The sequence below is a fragment of the Bombus pascuorum genome, chromosome 5, assembly GCF_905332965.1.
Source record: "Bombus pascuorum chromosome 5, iyBomPasc1.1, whole genome shotgun sequence".
Classification (NCBI taxonomy): domain Eukaryota; kingdom Metazoa; phylum Arthropoda; class Insecta; order Hymenoptera; family Apidae; genus Bombus; species Bombus pascuorum.
The window spans coordinates 14,692,269-14,715,775 of NC_083492.1; the positions used below are offsets into that span (position 1 = coordinate 14,692,269).

The 23,507-nt window shown below is 36.8% G+C and overlaps 1 protein-coding gene across 8 annotated transcripts in view; it reads left to right on the forward strand.

The window, feature by feature from the left end:
- Positions 1 to 23,507, forward strand: part of LOC132906909 (teneurin-m) — a 657,480-nt gene that overhangs the window by 425,995 nt on the left and 207,978 nt on the right. The window contains exon 2 of one of the 8 annotated variants that reach the window (XM_060959524.1): positions 21,065 to 21,130. The exons of the other annotated variants lie outside the window; for them this stretch is intronic. Within the exon in view, the coding sequence (XP_060815507.1) occupies positions 21,128 to 21,130 (3 nt within the window). The 5' untranslated portion in view covers positions 21,065 to 21,127. The remainder of the gene's footprint in view (positions 1 to 21,064; positions 21,131 to 23,507) is intronic. 8 annotated transcript variants of the gene reach the window in all.

Sequence of the window (23,507 nt, forward strand, 5' to 3'; positions counted from 1 at the left end):
TTTTTCCGACCGAGTACAATCGCTAATTAAAGTAGCGAAACATATATACACGTATGTATGCATTCGGTTAACGAATTCAATTTATAAGTTTTAGAGCGCATGATTAAGCTTCAAATGGATGTCGAATTTAATGGAGCTCGGTTAAAAAATCGGTCCCAGTTTAAAAAATTTGGTCGATTTTTGGCATGTGAAAATACAATCTTTTTTCTTGGTACATAATATTTGGTATATAATATAAAAAATCTAGTTCTAAATTTAACAAATGCATATTCCTAAATCTAAATATTTTCCAAAATTCAATTCTGAATTCCTTGAACGTAGGCATAAAAAAAGACATGTTTAACCGTACTGTGTTCATTTTAAATCATTACAAATCGTTGTTAATTGGTAAAATTGGAGCAAGATTGAAATGGGAAAATTCGAGGATCATAACAGAACAAAATTTCTTACGTATCAGATCACTACCTTCAATTACGAAATCAAAACAATCAACGGATTCCCGCCACTTAACTCGACCATTCAAGCCACGCTAACCGCTCGCGGTATAAACTTATCTCGACGAGAGCCGTGAGGGAGGTAAAAGACAACGTTGCGGTTAACGAGCGATCATTTACCAGGGTCACGCAGCCACTGGGCTTTGAGAAACGGAAAAAGACGAAGGAATTCGCGCGCTCGGGTTCGTTGGACAGATACGAGTGTCTTCGCGACTTCCCTCTTTTCCTCTTCAGTCTCTTCTCTCTACTGAAAAACGAGTGTTTATCAGGCCACATTTAGCGTAATCTCACCTCCTGAGGCACTCGCGTAATTAGGGTCGCCTCCACCGGCGCGCTACACCCGCTACTTCACAAGCGTACACTCCCATTTATAAATATTAGGACACATTTTCGTTTTATAAAAGGTCCTGATATAATTCATTTAAATCGTCAACCAAACGATAAACCGATTATGATTTTGCATTCGTGCAGAGTGAGACAAAAATAATAAATATAAAAGCTTTTTCTATAGAAGTCGCAAGAGCAACGTTTTCTTTCGTCTACTTTCTCCTATCCTACTTGGACAAGTTTTGTATGAATTGGATGTAAAGAAACGTTTACTGAAGATCTCATTGAAATTTAGATTTACATTAAAAATTCTGTTGAGGTTGACTGATAGAAGAACGAGTGGATGAATTTGTAATAGAAAAATATATTGAAATAAATATAGGTATAGGTATAGTGTGTATTGATCCAGATCCTCACTCTTACAGTTTTACAATACAATAAAAGAAGGTGATAGGGAACACGTTTATAAATTTATAGCAAAGGACATTATCAAAAAGTTAACCTTGGTGTGCAGTTCTAGCTGAAGACTACAAGAAACAGCAATAGAAATCTACTTATAGCTCTTTTGTTTCTAGGTCTTGTAATTCAAAAACAATATTTATATTCAAGGGCACAATAATATGGACCTCTCCTTATTTTGAATGTTATTCACTAAATTCTATTCTCTTCGTAACAGCGATGTCCAGGTCACGGATATACAGAAGAAAAGGTGTAGAGTTTTTCTTGAAGTAATTACTTCAACAAATTCGAATAACACGAATGTCAGGATTGATGGAAGATCGAGAGACGTAGTTGATATAGAGGAAGGGGAATTTAAAATTATTACACGCAAAGGTTATATTTGCATTGTAGAGTTGAATAAATTAATTCTTTATTCGTCTTAAGGTTTCTACGGTCTTTATCTGTCTTTGCATAAGTTTTAAATCAGATAATAATCGTTAAAGACTATAATAAGTCTCCCTAACCATTTCTAAGGTTAATCTTACTTTCTGTAAGTACCTAAGTCCTAATACTTATGAACAGGAGTGTACGTTTACGCGTTCTCTTCCCCTATCTTGCTTCGACTCTCACTAATTTCCAAATTCCTGCCCTTTATATTTCCACGTCCTTAGCACTGTATTCTCCATCTTTGTCTCACGAAGGAAAAGCTCGCCTTGTTTCTCTTTTGCACGCGTTACTCCTGCCTGACTCTCTAATTTAGATTGGAGGTAAAAGTGGGGTGGCTCGTGAGGAGTGAGACTTTCTCTTAGAGAATTTCTCGGCTGTTCTTGGTGCTTCATCTTCCGTGGCCCGTTCCTCCAGCCTTCCTTTTATTTGTTTCTCGCCCTCTTTCTCAGCCTTCGTCCTTATCGCGCCTCCTTCACCGCTGCGAATAGATTACCCTTGACGCTTCATTTATTTGTCCGCGATAACCAGTAACCTATCTACAGGTGTAACGTTCGTTGATTGTCTCGTTTAATGGCTGTGCTACCTAGAATGTTTGCATAATTCACAATCAGCTTATAATAGAGAAATGTTAAACGACTGGCCATTTGTTCTAGGTACCGGAGAAATTATCACGAGACATTTAGCGCGGAATTATACAGTTTTAAGAAATCTAGGTAAGGGTTGAATAGACTGATTAGCACCAACCCTTTTATTATGCCACTCTCTAAGTTAAATGTAAAAGCGAGATAGGTTTTAACGACGTGTAGGACATCTTCGTATGCAGGTATTCAGGTTTTCTAAAAAATCATTTACATCATTATCTATCGGCCCACTGACATCTTCTAAGATATGCATCGTACAGAATAAAATTGTGTTATTACATACAATATTATTATTATATTTAAGCACTTTGTCAACCGCCATTGTATTTACCATGACACCATAAACACTAGAAAAGACAGAGAATTTATTAAAATACCGATAGATATACCAAATTCCGCAATATCCAGTAACAAATAATTTGTCAAAAACCATCGAACAAACCGCAAGATCGCGGCGAAACCATGAACTCCAATCAAATGTCCATCCATCAAAGAAATATTTGAAATCGGCTAATCGAACCACGGATAACGACAGGGCGGCTCGTTTCTAATTGCAAAATAATAACCGCTATCGATAACGCATTATACAGAGAGCGCATTGAACGCGGTGCACGCTTTTATGTGTAGCCTGAAACGCGAGCAGATAATACGTTCGTCTAACACGCGTCAGATCAGTCGGCGAACATTAACTGTTCCGGGGCCCGATTCGCGATAAGAGCTTAGAAGCGCACGTGGCCACGGCGTCTGTCGTTTCAGGGTGGAACACGTGGCCCGTGTCGTCGAAACGAGGGAAATAGAAAAGACCAGAGCCAACATAAAATAGATGATAGCCGCTGTTATCGCGACATCGGCAATGCTGCAGGGCTACGCCGGATTATCGAGGGTCTGTGCTTCATTTGATTTACTCTAACGCAGTGCTCGGATCATTCGAACTATCATTTTCGATTTATCTTGAGAACCGTATGCATCAGCCCGCGTAAAAGTATTGTACCGAGGGAACGAATCGAACCAAAGTTCGTTTCAAATGCTATATCGCATGAATTTTCAAAGTAGAAAACGGGACTCGGTGAGTCGCAAACTGGTTTTGGGTGGGTCGCGTTAAATATGAGATCTCATCAATGTTGATATATGTATAGTACTGTTCGACATTCTTAATGAAAGACGATGGGAAAAATATATGATAAATAATTTTAAAATTCAATAATTCGGTGCTATGTTAAAATTATTCTTCCATTTGGCTGTGGGACTAAATATATATTTTTGCATCGTAAATTATTTCTAGAAAGATACAAAATTATAATTTTCTTCGAAATACCATATGTTGCGATAGAATACATCTTTAAAACAAAATAATCGCAGTATACCGATCGGAAACCCTTTATTTTAGAAAATTACGAAGACGATGTATCGCCATGAAACAATCTGTTTAGCTTGAGACCCGTAAATTAATGTCTCGCCCACGCTCATATGCCCATTGTGTACGAGTCCCTAAATCACTCGTGAAGGCCCTCCGAAGAAGTTTGTCGGTAGAAGCAAACCGCGTAGCGTGTTTCCAAGAAAGGTTACAGCAAATGTGCGATAAAAAGAATACAATATAACGAGCAAAAAGGAAATTCTGTATAAAGAATCGAAATAAGAAAGAACTGAATTTAGAAATGATTAATTATCTAAATAACTAACTAATTAAATAATTAACTAACTGACTAAATAAGAAGGCAAAAGATTTGCAATTTTCTAAGAAAAATTTCAGTATTCGTTTATACTGAGAAATTTTATATCAAAAATGATTCCTTCATACCTGAAAAGTAAAGAAATTTGTTAAGATTAAAATAAACATTATTGTACTTGGAATGATTAAAAAATGCAGCAGGGTTAATAATTGCTAAAACATGGTTGTTGTCAAAATTTTCACAAACCTCACTTCTAGAAGTGTCAATCAACTTTCGTTCCTCCAATTTTTCGAGAACTTGCCTCCGTTTGTTACCATCTCCTCTTCCGACAAACCACAAAGACACTCGTCTTCAGAAACCGTAACGGCGATTCGTTGGTGTTCCTATTACGTCGAAAACCGACCCTCCACCACGTTTCGTAGCCTTAAACATGATAGATACGTTTTGTCTCAGGAAAATCCTCAGCAGACAGACGCCTAGACGCGACTGGTTTTACGAGTTCCGAGATGGATTTAAATAAGAAGCTTCGTTCGGTCTTGTTTGACGAGTGGAATCGTAGCTGGCAGCCGGCTGTCTGAATAATTACCGAAAAATGCGTTAATTGTCCCGGAGGCCCTCGTATCTGCTACGCACGATCTACGAGAGGCCATTTTTAATGGGCATTCCTGCAGAATGTTGTTCTTCAAATGAGACGGCTCTAACAAGCCTCTTTGGGGCCGAGAGTGAATCCGTTCAATGTTCTACTCGAGCGTGTATGTGTGTGTAATGTGAATTTATAGCGCTGTAATGGAACGCTCTGACATTGGTTTCCGCGAAAAGTGCGCAGTTAGTTTCGTTTTAATCCTTTCGTTCAATTTTATTTTACTTCATTTTACTGTTAACAGAGTAGTTGCTATTGGCGCACATGGTCCGTTAAATTAATGATTGCTTATAACGTAATTAATGTCATTACATTTCTATTTTTGTGTATTCGGACAAAATGGTTTAGAAATTCAATCCGTCAAGAGAGGAAGACGAGTTGATATAGCTGAGCTCAAAAGTCTTAAAACAATTGTCATATTAGCTCGAAAATTGCAGAACATTAAGCCAACTAATTAAGTTAAAATCAATAATATTATATAGCTTAAAAAATCATTTAATTTTTACTAAATATCGAATGTTTCCAATGCGAAAAAGGCAACTTTCCAATGACCTCTTTGAGGAAGTGGAAAATGTCAATTCGAATCTAAAAATACGAGCTCGTAATTCAACGTACAGTACCGGACGAAAGTATTCGTACACCTTTGAGAGCAGAATAGCTTTTTAAAATTGGATCAAACGACTTGAACTTTTTTGAGAGGTTGAGGGACTCATTGACTACATGACGCGTACAAAAGTTTTGGGAAATGTAATCGATCGGCATCGCGAGGAAGAAAAGTAAGGCTCACCTTTTACAATATTTTCATCTGGATCTGTAATGAAAATTTAAACAACACATTTGAGATAGTTAGAAGAGTTCATGTCAGTTATGTACATGCTGAAAATTTCATCGAAATCGATCGATGCAAAAGCAAGCAACAGACATTGAAAAGATGGACAAAAATGTAGATTTATTACAGTTATAGGCTAAAAATCGTAGAAAACTGCGATTTTCATAAATTTTAGGCGTTTGTAACACAATTACATAGCTGACGTAACTGTTCAATATATGTTGTTTAAATTTTCATTACAGACTCAGATAAAAATTTGCAGAAGCAATTTTTCCTTTTTTCTTCGCATTCCCCATCAATTACATTTTTTTTCAAAATTCTTCTGCACTTCATCTATTCAACTAATCCTCTTAACCTCTCACAAAAAATTCGAGTTGTTTGGTACAATTTGAAAAAAGTTATTCTGTTCTCAAAGGTATACGAATACCTTCGTTCGGTAACGTATGTAGTTATTACTTATACGTTTCTGTCGGAACAGTTTGTATCGTATGACAGCTCTACCTGTCATGAATTAAACGATTCTCGCATTAAACTGTTTTCATGACTGGTTACTTATAATGCTACAGCATCGAAGAATGCGAATCACATGTGAACCGAGTTGCAGTACAAGGAACACGTGCAGAGCATAATGTGTCGTTATGTCGGCACTCCTCGTCCGGTTCTCTCAGGATGTAAAAGCATAAACGGGGCTTGGTAGCTGCGCCGCGCGGAGTCCACGAACGATTGGCTACAAGTTTACGACCGCGGGTCGTCGTGTTGTCGTTAACCGTGCCGCTGTTATTAGACAATATGTCCTGATGCAACGCAGTATTGCCGACATATGCAGCTACACACACTAAGAGTAATGAAACGTATCAAATTTAATGTTTCATTTGTTTCCTGCCAATACAAACGCATTCGTGTACTTGCAAATTTAAGAGTTTTCTTACAAATGTACATTTCTATGACAAGATGCTAGATAGAAATAAGTTTAAAGGTTTGATATTTAAAATGTTTGTAAAACTGTTGATGTAAAAATGGCTAAAGGATAGGACCAATACTGTATAAATCTTTTACAAAATGAATTCAAACCAAATCTTCTCGTATGATGGAAGCTTCTATTAGATAAGAAGAACAATAAACCAAACTTTGAATTAAAATTCAATAGATATAAATAATTTCAAAGATTTGATATTTAAAACGTTTGTAAAACTGTTGATATAAAAATGGCTAAAGGATAGGACCAATACTGTATAAATCTTTTCCAAAATGAATTCAAACCAAATCTTCTCGTATGACGGAAGCTTCTATTAGATAAGAAGAACAATAAACCAAACTTTGAATTAAAATTCAATGGATATAAATAATTTTAAAGATTTGATATTTAAAACGTTTGTAAAACTGTTGATATAAATATACTGTTGATAGGATCAGTACTGTATAAATCTTTTCCAAAATGAATTCAAACCAAATCTTCTCGTATGATAGAAGCTTCTATTAGGTAAGAAGAACAATAAACCAAACTTTGAATTAAAATTCAATGGATATAAATAATTTCAAAGATTTGATATTTAAAACTTTTATAAAACTGTTGATGTAAAAATGGCTAAAGGATAGGACCAATACTGTATAAATCTTGTACAAAATGAATTCAAACCAAATCTTCTCGTATGATGGAAGCTTCTATTAGATAAGAAGAACAATAAACCAAACTTTGAATTAAAATTCAATGGATATATATATAATTATAAAGATTTGATATTTAAAACTTTTATAAAACTGTTGATGTAAAAATGGCTAAAGGATAGGACCAATACTGTATAAATCTTTTCCAAAATGAATTCAAACCAAATCTTCTCGTATGACGGAAGCTTCTATTAGATAAGAAGAACAATAAACCAAACTTTGAATTAAAATTCAATGGATATAAATAATTTCAAAGATTTGATATTTAAAATTTTTATAAAACTGTTGATGTAAAAATGGCTAAAGGATAGGACCAATACTGTATAAATCTTGTACAAAATGAATTCAAACCAAATCTTCTCGTATGATGGAAGCTTCCATTAGATAAGAAGAACAATAAACCAAACTTTGAATTAAAATTCAATGGATATAAATAATTTCAAAGATTTGATATTTAAAACGTTTGTAAAACTGTTGATATAAATATACTGTTGATAGGATCAGTACTGTATAAATCTTGTACAAAATGAATTCAAACCAAATCTTCTCGTATGATGGAAGCTTCTATTAGATAAGAAGAACAATAAACTAAACTTTGAATTAAAATTCAATCGAAATATCAAATACCCGACGGTACTACAATAAATTATCATTTGAAATACCGTACACGACTTCAAGCAGAGCGACTGCCGGATAGTAACGTCATTACACTTGGAATTAACGTCAAAGTTAACAGGCCGCTAGCCCATGAACAATAAACGTACCGAGCTAAAAGCAACTCCAGCTGCATTCTCCTCCTCGATGCGTTTCGAGTTCGATACGGAGAACGATCTGAGGGAGCTTTAGGCATGGCTTCTCCTAATTGACTCCAATTGTTCCATTAAAAATGAAGGCATATTCGAGCGGTGGGCCTTTGCTGCGAATATTTCATCAGCAGAGTTTTGGTTTCATGCGAACATGATTTTTATTGGTTAATCCATTCGTACTGAACATATGACTGGTTATATAATAGAATCGAGCGAAATACTTTTAATACTTAATGAAAAAGTGTCTTCAATAATAAATCGATGTCCGTAAATGAAAAATAAGAGAAACTTCAACCGCGTTCTAACTAGTGTCATTTCCTATAAATACAGAGCCGCGTGTTTCTCAGGGACATCCCCAGCTTCTATTTTCTTATTTTTCCCGCCAAAAATACTATGTTGCGCAAAATTTGCACTGCAACCAAGGCGACGAAGGATGTACGAACGATGATGAATCTCTCGTAGCTTCCAATCTTTTCAACCTCAGTTCCAAGACGTGCATCTGTCTCTTTCTCTCTTTCAGTCTGCGACCACCCACGTATTTCTAGACGCGACGAGAAGCCTGCATTCTCGTGGAAACACATGGTAATTCCGGACCAGGATAAAAAGAAGAAGGAAAGACGAAGGTGGAGAAATGGAACGAGCGAGAGACGACGCTTCACGCGATTGAAGTTCATATCATGATTCCACTCTCGCATGGTTATCGTGGCCGGACAATGCGGAAGGTGGTAGCTTGAGGCGTGCTTGCACGGACGGTGGAACAATTAAGACTAATTGCAATGTCGTACTACGATCAGACATTTTAATAACGCAGCCAGGGAATATTAAATCCGCGTACGGTCCGGCTTTGGTTCTGATTCGTTCGGTCACCATCGAGAGAAAATTGCGTCGAAGCGAACCCGAGAACGAGCGATTTCCTTTGTCCCCGCGTGCTCTCTTAATTTTTAAATAGTCGAGAAATTACGCGTTCGTGTCGAGCCACGGTTCTCTTGAGAAGACCTCGCAAAAATAATTTCAAACGTGTCTTAAGCGTTTAAAATGTTGGCTCCTATTGACACACACCATGCGTCCATGTAATTTATTCAAATAATACTACTTTCGACGATTTCTATAAAATTCATTACGCGGTTAAAAAAGTAGTAGCCTGTATGTGAGGATAATTCTTAATTTCTTACTTGTTTAATTCGTCTACCCTTGCTTCATATACCAATATAAGTTTGACATATAAAACGGTAAACCTACATAGAAATTATCTTCTCTATTTTTACTAAGAAGAAACCAAATGTTTAAATTCCTATGAATCTATTATAATTGCTAAATTTTCTCTGCCTTTCATAAACTTTCTAACCAAACTCGTACTTGCATCCCCAAGAACACAGTAATCTGCGAAAACGGAAAAGTTAACTTTCCATCTACAAGGTTATCGCTTACTATCGTACTATCAACATATATATCAACTCTTACAACTGCTTTTAAAACATAAAAACCTGGATCTCAAGCTTTCCAACGTAAAGCTTGCTAACCTAAAAGTACGACGTATCCCACGTACTACACAAGCTTCCTAACCTAGAAATTCAACGTCAATCATCAACATCAGCGTTCTCTTGCTGAATATCAATATCAATCGGCAAATTTTTGCCAGTGCCGATTCCGGAGAAATGTATCGTGGCTGCAAAAGGAGTATAACTGACAGCAGGTTGTAATATCAAAAAACGTAAGATTTTCAACGGCGAGTTTTCTCTGGACATTGGGATCCATGGCGTTTGCCCGGGAGAAGGAGTCCAGCCGGATGGAATATTGGAAACTTTATTCCCGGCTGTCAGGAGGAAGATAGAGGGACGGGAGGGTGAATAAGAGAGGGAAAGAGAGAAGAGGGCCGGATGGCAGCGGCTGTAAACCATGCATCCCGTTTTCCCATTCAATAAGGGGGATGCGCAATGATTTAGGCGAACCGGCCAGCCGAAAAAGGTGCAATAAATAGGAAAAGCTTACGTGCTCGGAATTCGCTTGTACCTTCGACGAGCACGTCGATTTCGAAGGGACGAATCACCGGGAAAGATTCTCGAGAGCGAATCGTGCACTGGGTGAACAGGGGAGGAAAACGAAAGAGGAGGAAGAGAGTCGAGTTCGGATTCCTAGTGATGGAATCAAGTTCGATATGTACACACCCGTTCGTAGGTATTGTATTAGGGCACGTTTTGGTTTCGTATAAGACACGATACGTAATACGTATTACACGGTACACGAATTTTATATATTTTCCTGTGAGTGCCATAATATATTAAAATGTAGCATAAGCGCAATATTTCATTCATGTGAAATATTATATTCTCTGTCAATGTTGTCTAAGTATTCGCGTAGGAAATTTTTTGATCGGTGAAATTTATCTCATATTAAACATTCTGAGAAATTTAATAACGCGAGTTACCGACGACCACCGCAATAGTTAACGTATTGAATCACAAAACAATAATTAACTGATCACAATTTTGCTTTTCATACGTAACATCGTATTCGAATAATTCACTGCTAAGCAAATACATATACGTTTTATAATTTTTACACATGTACATATCCAATTGGTCGAAATTCATTTTAGTATTAATGAAATTTTAAAAACTGTCGTATAATATACATAACACGTAATGTACATTCGTAAAAATTTTCTAAATGTTGAGATCTCATGAGTCGCTATAAAGAATTCAAATTCTTGAGTCTATCACTACCTTTTACGGAATAGATTTTCTTTGGAGTTTGGGGGGGGGGCTTGAAACGAAGGGTGGCTATTTTCGATTGTACCAAGTCGTCCGAAAATACGGCACCAGAATGGGGCGGCATAATTCCGGCTTGATAAAGCACGGATGATCGCCGAAAAAGATCCCCTTTCTCTTTTACGCTTATGTTTCACGTACATACGTACGTATAAAGGGAAAAAGGAGCAGGCTGTTATCGCGGCATTATCTGGCCTGGAAATCGACACTGGCTTATTGGCGACGCGATTTGAATGCATCACGGCACGCGGCTGTGCTTTTGCGTGCTGCGTCCATGTTGATTGAAAAGCATACATGGGCCGCATGACGAACCGAGGAACTCGTTAGGATTACTGGCTCGATTCATCGAAAGAAAAACTGTAAATGCTACAGAGAATACTTGGATGCTTTCCTGTTTTATGCTGATAGAAGATTTGGAGAGGTTTTGAACTAGAGGAATGTGGATTATTATTTGGGAATCATTAAGAATAGAGATTTACACTGGAACTATTATGAAATTCACCTAAATGCTTGGAATTTCTGAGAAAATTAATATACACTTTTATTCAGATCGAATTTTTATTATAGAATATACTTTTTCATTTTCATCGAGCCAATTGTAAACGTAGTTATTTACGCGAAGTACATTTGAGAATGGAATAGTCTTTGTTCGTTGTACAAGTACCGAGTCTTCTTTTTCCATCTCACCAATTCTTTCTACACGAAAGATTTGATTCGACGTATCGATTCGATCTGATCGCAGCATCGGATCGTACGATCTCCAACAAATAGAAGAGCGAAATTAAATAAATCAAATAGGGGCTGAGCCGCCCTTTCTGCCTTTTATCTTTCGTCTATCTACGATCGTTCTAGGGTCTGTCCCTCTGCTTCAGGAATCCTTCGTTTACAATCCTAACCCCGACGAATCCCTTAAGCGAGATTTTCAAGACTCTTTGCCCGTAACTCGTAGAAATGGCCCCGCTAGGAAAAACTTAGCCCTGAGCGACCCTACGCTTCGTGCCACGTATAAAGTACTCGTGTAGAGTCGAAGGTGGAGGCTGTAATACTTATCTGAAAGTCGACTACTCCGGGGATCAAATTTTAGAGATTTCTTCGATCATGTGTTACTTCCGTCTCTCGCAAATTTTATTACATTTAATAAACGATTACATGGAAAATTTTGTAAAGGATTTGTAATATTTGAAAATGGATTATAGGAGGAACGTTTTACAGAAAACTTGAAGTTGCCTAAATTTAGATGAATTTAAATTTAACAAATTTAATTTCTGAAATATATATTTATGAGTATATCTTCATGGAAACTGCGTATGCTTCTTTTTTAGCTTACTGTAAGGATCGATAAATATAATCGGAGGGCTCGCACGTACAACTGTTTTCCTTCTGTAAATATTCACGTCATTGCAGACGTAGCTTGAATATAAACGTATGTATGCGCATATAAGTACTCTAATCATAATTCGACTAGCTTCACTTCGCTATTTCGCTATTAGCGCCAGCCATGAAATCGCTTACGTGAGTCTATTAATAAAATACAACTAATTGTTGAACATTACAAAGCAATGCCAGGTCTATCTTACTGCAATGTGTGTATTAACGCTTCTTAATTATATTCTTTCGTTTAACTCCCGAGATTATGATGTCATTTTGTATTATTATATTATAAATATTTATGCGTTTAAATAGGAAAATTTGAAAGCGTAAAATTATACAGAATGCACGGAATATGTAAAAATATGTGCTATCCAAAGTAGAATGTACTATATATAAAAGTATAACGTGTTTGAGGAAAATAAGGAAAGATCTTGAGATTTCTGCTTTTAATTTTGCAGAAAATATTTTCTGAGAATACTGAAGATCCTTTGTTTTAAATTCAAACGGAAAAGATATTGAGATGTAAAAATCTCTGAGATTAGATATGCGTCACCCAGAAGCCATACTGGTCAACTCCAAAATGATGATTACAAACATAATTTTTCAAAATTGATCTTGGAACTTGTTACAAATAAATTCCTGTAAATAAGTTCCTCGTTTCCTTAGACTTACAGTACTAAATTATGTATCCATGAATCTTATTGTGTAAAATTGGGATTAATCAGATTGGCTTCCGAAAGGCTGGCATAATACACAAAGGCACGCAAACTCCCATCGATCATTTCACCGTTTTGCTATTCCCGGATCGCATCGGGACGAAAAATTGGCCAATCTGCAATCGAAACGCGGCACGATAGTTCGTCTGGCCCTCTCTTCGGGTTCCCTTTCAACGCAAATTTCGAGGGACGAGTCGAGCGTGCATCGTACACGCGTCACGTAGCTGCAATTCGTACAGACCGATCATGTCGTGTAACTTTCTCTGTGCTCGTGCACACGTATCGAAATTACGTATCGAATCCACATACATACACACATACACAAAGGCATACATAGTATGTAGAGAATACGCGTTACATACGTCCTGGCCGGAGAGAGTGAGTATTCCCAAGGTGACTATAGAGCCACTCGAATACATTTTGCCTTAGTCCCTGAATGTACACTGGAACGATAGCCAGCTGATAGGAGGAACGAGCGATGACCGGTTGCTTTGACAAACCCTTGACCATCCCTTCTCTCCGTTTTCTCTTTTGATTCGCCCCTGAAAGTCTACCATGCAACCCTCTCCGCGTTCCTCCCTATTTCCTTTTTAGCTTGGCGTGCACACCAGTGATCTGGCTCTTTCAGATCGCGGACCCGGGTAATTCCCGTAACGAGAACGAATTAAAAGGCGAATTAATCGAATCTCTCGCGTTCGCGCCGTGTCCTCCGACAATCAGCGATGGACACACGAAACGAATTCATTTAGAGGGATTCGATTTTACGCGTAAGCTGTCCTCTGCTGGATTTTCATTAAAATCCAACGTCCATCCTTCGAAAAGGACATTTTGCAGCACACTTATAGATGTTCTCTGAAATGAAACCTAAGTCGTTGTAACATGTGTTTCAGGAATGCAAAATTGCGGTTGCATCTTTAAAATACGTTTTAATTTGATAAGTTTTGGAAATATCAATCAAACGTGAGCTACTAATAACGCTATATTTCTATTCTAGCCCAGAATACACACGTAAAACGAAGCATTGGACAGTGAAAGGAGAGTAAAACCACAGTGATGAGACGTCTCGTGGACGCATAAAGATTCGAAATTATTTTCGCTTCTTTCACGTGGTCGCTCGTTTACGTTAGCAGCCAGACAAAATAAGCGTCTTTGTCTAGACGCTGCTTTTGTCGCGTCTCATTTTTGTATAATTAAATCTTCCCTGTGGTTACACGAGAAAAGGGACAAATTTCGAGATAAGGTCGCCTAGCCCAGAGGCATGTATCATTTTTTATTTTTCTGTCGCGTAACCATCCTGTCGCAGCCCTTACTCTTCCTACGAAGATTATGCTACGCCAGCTGACCGCGCTCAATATGCTCCTGACATATCGTTTTGATAAATCGTAACAATTACTCAACATAGAGGTCGTACGTACGCATATGTCGAGGGTTGCTTTCGAAACGCATCCTGCACCCTCGGTATGCTGGTAACGTTTTTTGTTTGTCGTGTTCTATATTTCGAAGGATTATGCGGACCCGCCTAATTGTAAGCTGGTACCATTGGGGAACCTCGTTCGATGAAATCCTGGTAATTCTAAATTCGACGGTTGGAGAATACACACTTGAAAAAGTAGATTCAATACTTTATATGGAAAATAAGATCTGTGTTTTAGATAGTATTTGTTATGCGTGCACATTTCTTTACATTTGATCACAACTCTGTTTAGCGTCCTTATTATTCGTACAGTGAAAAATTGTCTAAAGATACAATCAGAAGAAACAACTAAATGTCGCAATCTCTACGAGACCACCAATCCCATTCCATTCCCAAATCCTCGATCCAACTCTCTTCCGATAATCCTATTCACGCTAACCATGTTAAACCCTAATCTCCGAAATTGCGATTCGGAAACCGGGATCCGACTTTTTATTCCATGGTTATCAAAATTCTGTGACCTTCGAACAAAAAAGACGGTTCCATTCGCTTCATCCGTACTACTATAGCAAAAGATTCGAAACCAGGTTGCCAGCCATAGTCCACGGAGCTAGTTATCCCGGTAATATTTTCTTTCAATTTCGTCTAGAGGGGTAGGTGAAGGGAGAGAAGCGAAATATACGAAATGAAAGGGCGACGAAGGGTGTTTCGGGTGTTGACGTGCACAGGGACCACCGAGAGGTTTCACTGCGCAGCGCTGGTATCAGCGATGCCAGTCGGCAAATTATAGATGAGTATCAACCGCACGTGATCCGAGCAGATAATGCGGCAAATGAATAGGCTAGCTCGACAATGAGGGACCACCGTGACTCTTTCATACGGCCGATCCGGGCCGTAACTCCTCTCCCCTTAATCAGTTTTCGATCCCCTAATGATTTTGGGCGCGGTTACGGCCCCTACAGCTTTCCACCGAAACCGATAGCCGATGCGCCACGTTAAAAGGTTTACATAGTCATCGGAGCGACGCGCGTAATTCGCGATACCCTGATGCACATTTCCAGCAAGATTGATGGTCCATCTATCACCGGGCTGGGTTGAACGTTTCTTTTGATGCCTGGTTGACGTCTATGTTGTGGACGTTTGATAACGTGCCGTTGTTTAGATTCGCGAAATGCAAAAGATTTGTCAGATGGGTTGAATGAACTCTTTTATTTGGGAAATTTCCGTTTTCGTTTAGGTTTCGTGTTTGAGTTCCAGTTTCCGATGTAATTTATATAATTTATGACAGGAGAATATTGGCTGCTTCTTAAATTATTTTATCTATTTTACAATCCTAATAGCGATCTATCAATCTTAATTCTTAGGATGCAGGATCGATCATGATTAGATTATGGATGTTCAAAAGGAAATTTTAGATTGTAAAAATGTGAATGTAAAATATTTTATTACATTTAAAAGAGACGTTAAGGAGTGAACAGTTTTTAACATACTGATTCGATATGGTTTTATCAGACAATGTGTATTTTATAATTTTATGTAGCATCGCGAATAAAAATATGTAACGTTCACGATATATACTTGTCACCGTCACACTAGTCGTTTTTACTTTCCCCTCTCAATTCCTTTGTCAGAATTCGCTCTAAACTTTCTAAATCCCCTTTGTTCCTTGTACGCTGTGAAATGTCGTTTGTGTCACGCATTGACCGTCCTTAAGAACAGTTACCACCACACACATGTACATTCCACACCTTGGTCTCCGTTTCTCTACCACCTTTAGCTCGCTCATACATTTCTAGAATCTTAAGTTTTTTCTCCACCCTGTCGCGTTTCGTTTGTAAAAAATGGAAAAATTGTATCTCCAACACGTTAACTGAAATTAATATTTTTAACGCGATATTTTTATATTTGTTACTCATTTTTCTACATTTTTCCATTACTGAATATTTTCGTCTATAAGTAGAGCAGTTTTCATATAATTTCGACATCTGCGAAGATTTATTAAGATTAGTCGAGAGATGTTAATTAAATTATAAATGAGTTTTTCTAAAATCTCGCTCATCCAATATGCGTGAAATTGATTCAACAAAAATCTCCAGTGTCATTAGAAATAGTAATCTTCCCGTCGTTAATAACATTTGCTAAAAGGTATATCACCACGCTATATTAACAATTTGCGACTAAAACAGACAATTACCTCACAAATGATTAAACCCTACAAGAAGCTGGAAGCAACGTGCATGTTGCCTAATTGATAGGAACGACGACAAGATTTAACAAGATCAGACGTAAAGAGAAGTCGCATTAAGCAGAATACGAACTAACGAATCAATGGCGCTCTCCTTAAATCTGGATTCAAAAGGGACTTCGAGGGGGTGGAAATATCGCGACAAAAGGGTGTCGTAAAACAATATCGCCGCGTGGATTGCAGTTATTACGAGGTAGAACGCGAGCTAGAATCATCCGACCAGTTAAAGATTAAAATCTAATTAATCAAGTCGACGGGCCGTGGAACGGGGGAACGAAGCAAGAGAATGGAGAAATACTCAATTAAGCTCCGGGCCTTTTCGCCTCTCCTGGGGACTCCCAGAGAGATTTATCTTGGATAACCAGTCGCGGCGGTTGCGTATTTAAATCAAAGTGGTATTGAAGATAAAAAGAAAGGGAAGAGAAGATGTTGAATTCGGGACAAGGTACTCTCTGTCTTTTTCCAACGAGATTCAGAATTAACATATACATGTAGCTATGTACATAGTCTTTACACGTTCGAGAAAATATCTTATCCCATCATAAAGCATTCGAACTCTTGTAGACACCTTTATGGTTATTTTTATACAGGTTTGTGGTTGTATTGGTACAATGTGAAACAAATATAAAAATGTATATAGAAGTTATAAGGAGATGTCAGAAAAGTGCTTAGACAAACAATTAGTAAATTACCCATTACATGAATAAACCTCGATGTTCTGTGTGATTTAACATTTATTATATGCTTAGGATGACTATTTGCTACATACTAATTTTTCATTAAATATATGTTTGTGATAGATCTTACAGCTTTTTATGTACATTTTCAAGTTGGTTTAAAATTTGATGAATAAAATCATGACTGTCGTGTTTCATTACGATGCCGATGAAATTTCAAAATGTTTTACACAACATGTACAATATGGACTTAGGATGAAAATTCATGCTACATACTAATTTTTTACTAAATATATCTTTGCGATAAATCTTACAGCTTTTTATGTACATTCTCAAGTTCGTTTAAAATTTGATGAATAAAATCATGACTGTCGTGTTTCATTACGATGCCGATGAAATTTCAAAATGTTGTACACAACATGTACAATATAGACTTAGGATGACAATTCATGCTACATGCTAATTTTTCATTAAATATATGTTTGTGATAGATCTTACAGCTTTTTATGTACATTCTCAAGTTGGTTTAAAATTTGATAAATAAAATCATGACTGTCGTATTTCATTACGATGCCGATGAAATTTCAAAATGTTTTACATAACATGTACAATATGTCTCATGTGGTAAATGTTGGAATATTTTTGTAAGCTTGTGTTTATAACATGGAAACAACTGAAAGCTTCGTCTCTGAAGACGAATACCGATTGATCGAAGGTAGTTAACCCTGTTAACCGTGCCACGGATCGATCTCTCTTCTCTTCGTGGATATTTCTTGAGATCGGATTACCGGTGTCGAGAATGCCGGGGTTAAGATGTTGAGTGTACCCTTGAAGTACAAATGGTACTAGCGCCTCCACTTTTCCTTTTATTCCGGAGAGCCTGTTTACCACGATCGAATGTTTACGGAGACGATACATGTAGAGTAGGAATTTCGCGCGATTATTTTTATGAATATTTATGGACATTATTTCATTTGGAAAATTATGTACTATAGTTAAGAATTCGATGATTTCATTTATCGTGGATTTTCATTCAAATTAATATTTTCGTGGTCATAGTTACGAGAAATGGAACTTAAATAGAAATTTGTCTCAACAGTTACACAATAATTAGTAGTAAAAACAGTAGCACAATAATTTACCAATTAATAATATTAATAAATTGACGAGCTACAAGTTACATGTTGTAAATTTTCCCCTTTAAAATTTGATATCTATTAAAGATAAATTATAATGACTATATACATATAAATCATATAAATTTGTATAGGTTATATTTGCATCAATGGTTGGATCATAGGTTCCATTGATTATGTTGATAGCGTTGCGTTATAGGGTGTTTGTTTTGTGTAATTCTCCCCTTGATCATACCTATTAAATAATTGAAACTTAGTAAATTGTAACCATACAGGTGATTTATAGTACGTGTATTTTGTTGCTTATGGGATTCGTGTGTAACAATATAAAGTCCAGAGAGACGTAAAATAAATTCAATCTGTTTTCCTATTGCGTATGATCAAATTTACGATTTCACGGTTGATTAAATTTACATTTACATTAACGTAATAATTATCTAATATAATCTAACATAGTAATTATTCCGTTTATGGACAATAACAAATTTACATTCCTATTTATATATGAACTATTTACACATTTGGCATTACGAGTGTTATATAGTTGCATAAAGTCGCTTTATCGACTTTCGTGTTTCATTCTAAGTGAACTAACAATTTTCCGCTTCAAAAAAAGTGAGAAAGCATCTCTATATTAAATTTAAGTTAAATTTACGACATTAAAATAATTGTTGAAAAAGTAGAATTAAGTTTTAGAAAATCAATTTGTCGTTGACTCTAGGATTAACGTAATACAGTAGATAAAGCAACAAATATTATCAAACAATTTACACTGAAATTTCCATTTTTCTCACATTTTGCAAGAAGGAAAATTTATATTAACTCACAGTGACTAGACGGTCGTTAGAGATTTCATAAATTATTTCAGACACAGCGCGCGTAAATTAAATAAAACAACGGTGTGGAAATTGCGAGAAAGAAGTCTGCGTGAAAAAATTCGTGGACAAAGACTTGCTGCGAGATTCAATGTTTCTTCACCCTTCGATAGTTTCTCTAAGTTAAGAGGAGGCAGAAACGTGCTGAACAACGGCGACGATGCGTTGATTAAAATGCATTCGTTGGATTTTTCGCGTCGACGCTTCCTTTTTTCGCGTTCCGACCACCGCCATGCGTGTTGCCGGTTGTGCCCGTAATTAACGTTAATTTTTTAATTAGAATACCACCTCGAAACAACGATAACGTCGGCGTGTCACGTTCAAGAACGTAGTGACAGCCGAACGATGCAAAAATAGGAACAATGATGACGCGAGAATGTTAGAGGAAAATAAAATAATGACAAAGGCCTGTGGAGAAGTTAATGGTTGAAAGAATGAAAAGATTCGTTGGAGTATGATTCTAACAATGTGTTATTGAAACTTTGGACTTTTTATTGAAATAATTGAAACGTTTATTGAAACTTATTTTTCTGTACTTGTTTGGTTGTTTGTTGTTTATTATTTGTTTATTCACAGTGTAGCTTTCTTAAAACACATTCAGCTTTTGTTAAGAAAGGTTTTAGTAAAACCATTAATAGTGTGAATAAACTTATAATTTATTTATCTAAAAGACTTTTACATATTAGGTTGCCCCAAAAGTTTCTTTCGTTTCATAAGTGAGGTAATAGATGTACAATATTTTTTATTTTATATTATTTTATGGATTTACGTATGATCCATTTTGTAGTAATAGAATAAAATGGTTCAAACATAATTCAATAAAATAACATACAACAAAAAATGTTGTGCATCTACTACTTCCTTCTAAAAGGAAAGGAACTTCTGGGACAACCTAATATATAATAAAGAAATTTGTAATAAAATAAAGATATTCGTAATAAGAATAGAAGGCTGGTAAAGAAGGGATTATAGAATTTTATAAGAAAAATTTATTTGGTATTAATAATTAATATGGATCAAAGGAACAATAATATTACCCAGCTCGTTCGATTTTTCCATTTTTATCAAACCAATCGCATTACTACAATCCTTTCGCACACGAGGATGAACGATGATTTCACAGCGGACATTTTCTCCTTTTAATTCGCGCTTGACACGGCCGTTTGCTGTCCCAGGCAACAGGATATGCCTTTCAATTATTCCATCCATGCCACGCGTAACGTAATTCGAACTGTGCTCGCACTTTTTCGTATATACCTCCATACCATACATCTATATACCTCCTTCTATTTCCCTGGGCTCGTCCCTCTCTCTCTTTCTTCCTTTTTTCCCTGTTTTGAACGCGTGAAAACTGCAAAGTGTACTGCTGCGGGAAACAACAGAGAAAGAGAGAGAGAGAGAGCGTGAGGGAGAAAAATGGAATTTTCAACGACGCTTCGCTACCGGTCAAATGGGCTTTCGATCGACTCAAATGACCGGCGCTTTAATTGCGTTCCTTTTCCTTTTTTCCCTATCTTTCTCACTCTTTCTTCCGTGGAATCTCGTTTTTTCTCAGTGGTGACTTGACCGTGTAATTTGCAGCGTCCAACGCGCAGTTTATTCATCCTAAGTGATGTAATCGGCGAATTTAATGCGTGCCCCGGAAAAATCCGGGACGTTATTGTTTTATCTGCAATAACGGACGCAGTGAGGGCGATTTGGCGCCTCCGTGAAAGGATTCACGCCTCAGTGCCCAGAATTTTGGTTCCTTAAAAGCAATACAGATTATGGAATATTTACAGAAACTATGAGTGAACTGTATTTAAACTTTTGCAAGAATTTCCTGTGTCAGTTATTTCATATTTTTATACTATGTTAGACGAATGACTAACTAACCAAGTGTTCATCTTTTTTCTGTTACAGGTAAGTCTGATCGATAATAAATCGAATAAACAGTATACTTCATCAAGAATCATCGAGTCATCAATGGTAAGTTATTTGATATGAGCCATCAGGGTTTATCGGTCGATTAATAAGCAGCCGTTCGACAGTTTGCGAGAGAGGCCGTCACTCCCCTAATAAATATAGATCGAGGCACGCGCAAGTTTGAGGAATTAATTAGTGAAAATTCAACAGTGGAATCAAGGGAAAAGGCGGGTTGGGCTGTAAAGATTGGGCTGCATGGGCTAAGGGCGCGAGCGATGGAAAGCGGTAGACTTTGGTACTCGAGACTTTGCCCTTCCAAACCCTCGTAGCAACGAGCTTCTCCCTTGGGAGCTGCTTCTCCTTCTACTACTCATTCAACCTCGCTCTTCTCCATTTTCCACAGCCTCTCTCGTCAATGTTGGTATGGGAATCCGTAGAAAATCGTATACTTAAGGCTTTAGCTCTAATACTTTTTATTTTATGAAACAAATTGTGTTTTCAAAATTGTCTTTATTAAGTGCTTTCATAGTGAACACAAATAGAATTCGAAAGTTCAAACATAGTGGTCGAGTTAATGATAAAACTTTCAACGATAAAATTTTTTACCCTCTTTCTCTTTTTTTGGCTCTTTCGACCGATACTCGATATTAACGCGTCCAACGTCAAGCCGTTATCGTTATAATAAAGAAGTAGAAAAAGAGTAACAAGGGAGAAGAGGCGGTAGACTGGGGTCGGGTGAAACGAAAATGGTGCAAGATTATCTACGACCACCAACGAGACTCTGTATGACTAGCCTGCCGTGCCAGATCATTTCGGAAACGACTTGTAGAAAGTGTATAATATTTTCCCAACACGGCGTAAATTGGCACCCCCTTGGATATAGGGGTAATATTTTATGGTTATACGCTGCGACAGACCAAAGTTTGGGGAATTTGGCACAGAAATGTTGCGTAGCTCGTCGCTTCTCGTTGAGACTTCGTGTGGGGCGATTAAACGGCGATTGAGAAGAATTGAGGTGGAATAAGGGGATGAATAGTTTTGGAATTGTGAAAATGGAACTTTAATAAGTTTTAGAATCTTGGAATTTTTTAGAAATTTCATTAAAAATTCTAGTAGTAGATCGCGAATTTTTCTCTATTTCTAAATAAAACTAATAATTCAACTATTAATGGTTAAATTAATTTTTATTTGAAGTTCTAAAATTCCAGGAGGTTTCAGCATTTTTTCCAGAAATGTAGTCAAACAAGAAAAATGTCACGTGTATCTTTATGCTCGTTTCAAAACCTCCATCCAACCAAGAACATGGAATTGTTTTGGAATTGTGGGAATGGAACTTTGATAAATTTTAGAATCTTAGAATTTTTGAGAAATTTCATTAAAAATTCTGGTAGTAAATCGCGAATTTTTCTCTATTTCTAAATAAAACTAATAATGCAACTATTAATGGTTAAATTAATTTTTATTTGAAGTTCTAAAATTCCAGGAGATTTCAGCATTTTTTCCAGAAATGTAATCAACAAGAAAAATGTCACGTGTATCTTTATGCTCGTTTCAAAACCTCCATCCAACCAAGAACATGGAATTGTTTTGGAATTGTGGGAATGGAACTTTGATAAATTTTAGAATCTTAGAATTTTTGAGAAATTTCATTAAAAATTCTGGTAGTAAATCGCGAATTTTTCTCTATTTCTAAATAAAACTAATAATGCAACTATTAATGGTTAAATTAATTTTTATTTGAAGTTCTAAAATTCCAGGAGATTTCAGCATTTTTTCCAGAAATGTAGTTAAACAAGAAAAATGTCACGTGTATCTTTATGCTCGTTTCAAAACCTCCATCCAACCAAGAACATGGAATTGTTTTGGAATTGTGGGAATGGAACTTTGATAAATTTTAGAATCTTAGAATTTTTGAGAAATTTCATTAAAAATTCTAGTAGTAGATCGCGAATTTTTCTCTATTTCTAAATAAAACTAATAATTCAACTATTAATGGTTAAATTAATTTTTATTTGGAATTCTAAAATTCCAGGAGGTTTCAGCATTTTTTCCAGAAATGTAGTCAACAAGAAAAATGTCACGTTATCTTTATGCTCGTTTCAAAACCTCCGTCCAACCAAGAACATGCATCCGCTTTTCACCGCATCCACACGATAGAGACGACAGAGCTGTTGTCGTGTTCCACGCAGTCCTTCACGTTTTCATTTTTTCCCTCCGATTGTCTTCTTAGACGAATTACATCCCCGTTCCCTGAGCTCTTCGTTCTCCGTCTGAATAAATGACGAGGCTCCACGCAGAACACACTCGCGCACGCTCGTTGTTTGGTGATTTTTTTACGACTCGCCGGCGAAATAGCGGCACGAAGGAGGGTTCGAGCACACCGGGACTCGTCACCCCCCGGGGGCCTAACCCTCTACCTCCGGTTTCGTTTTCACACTCC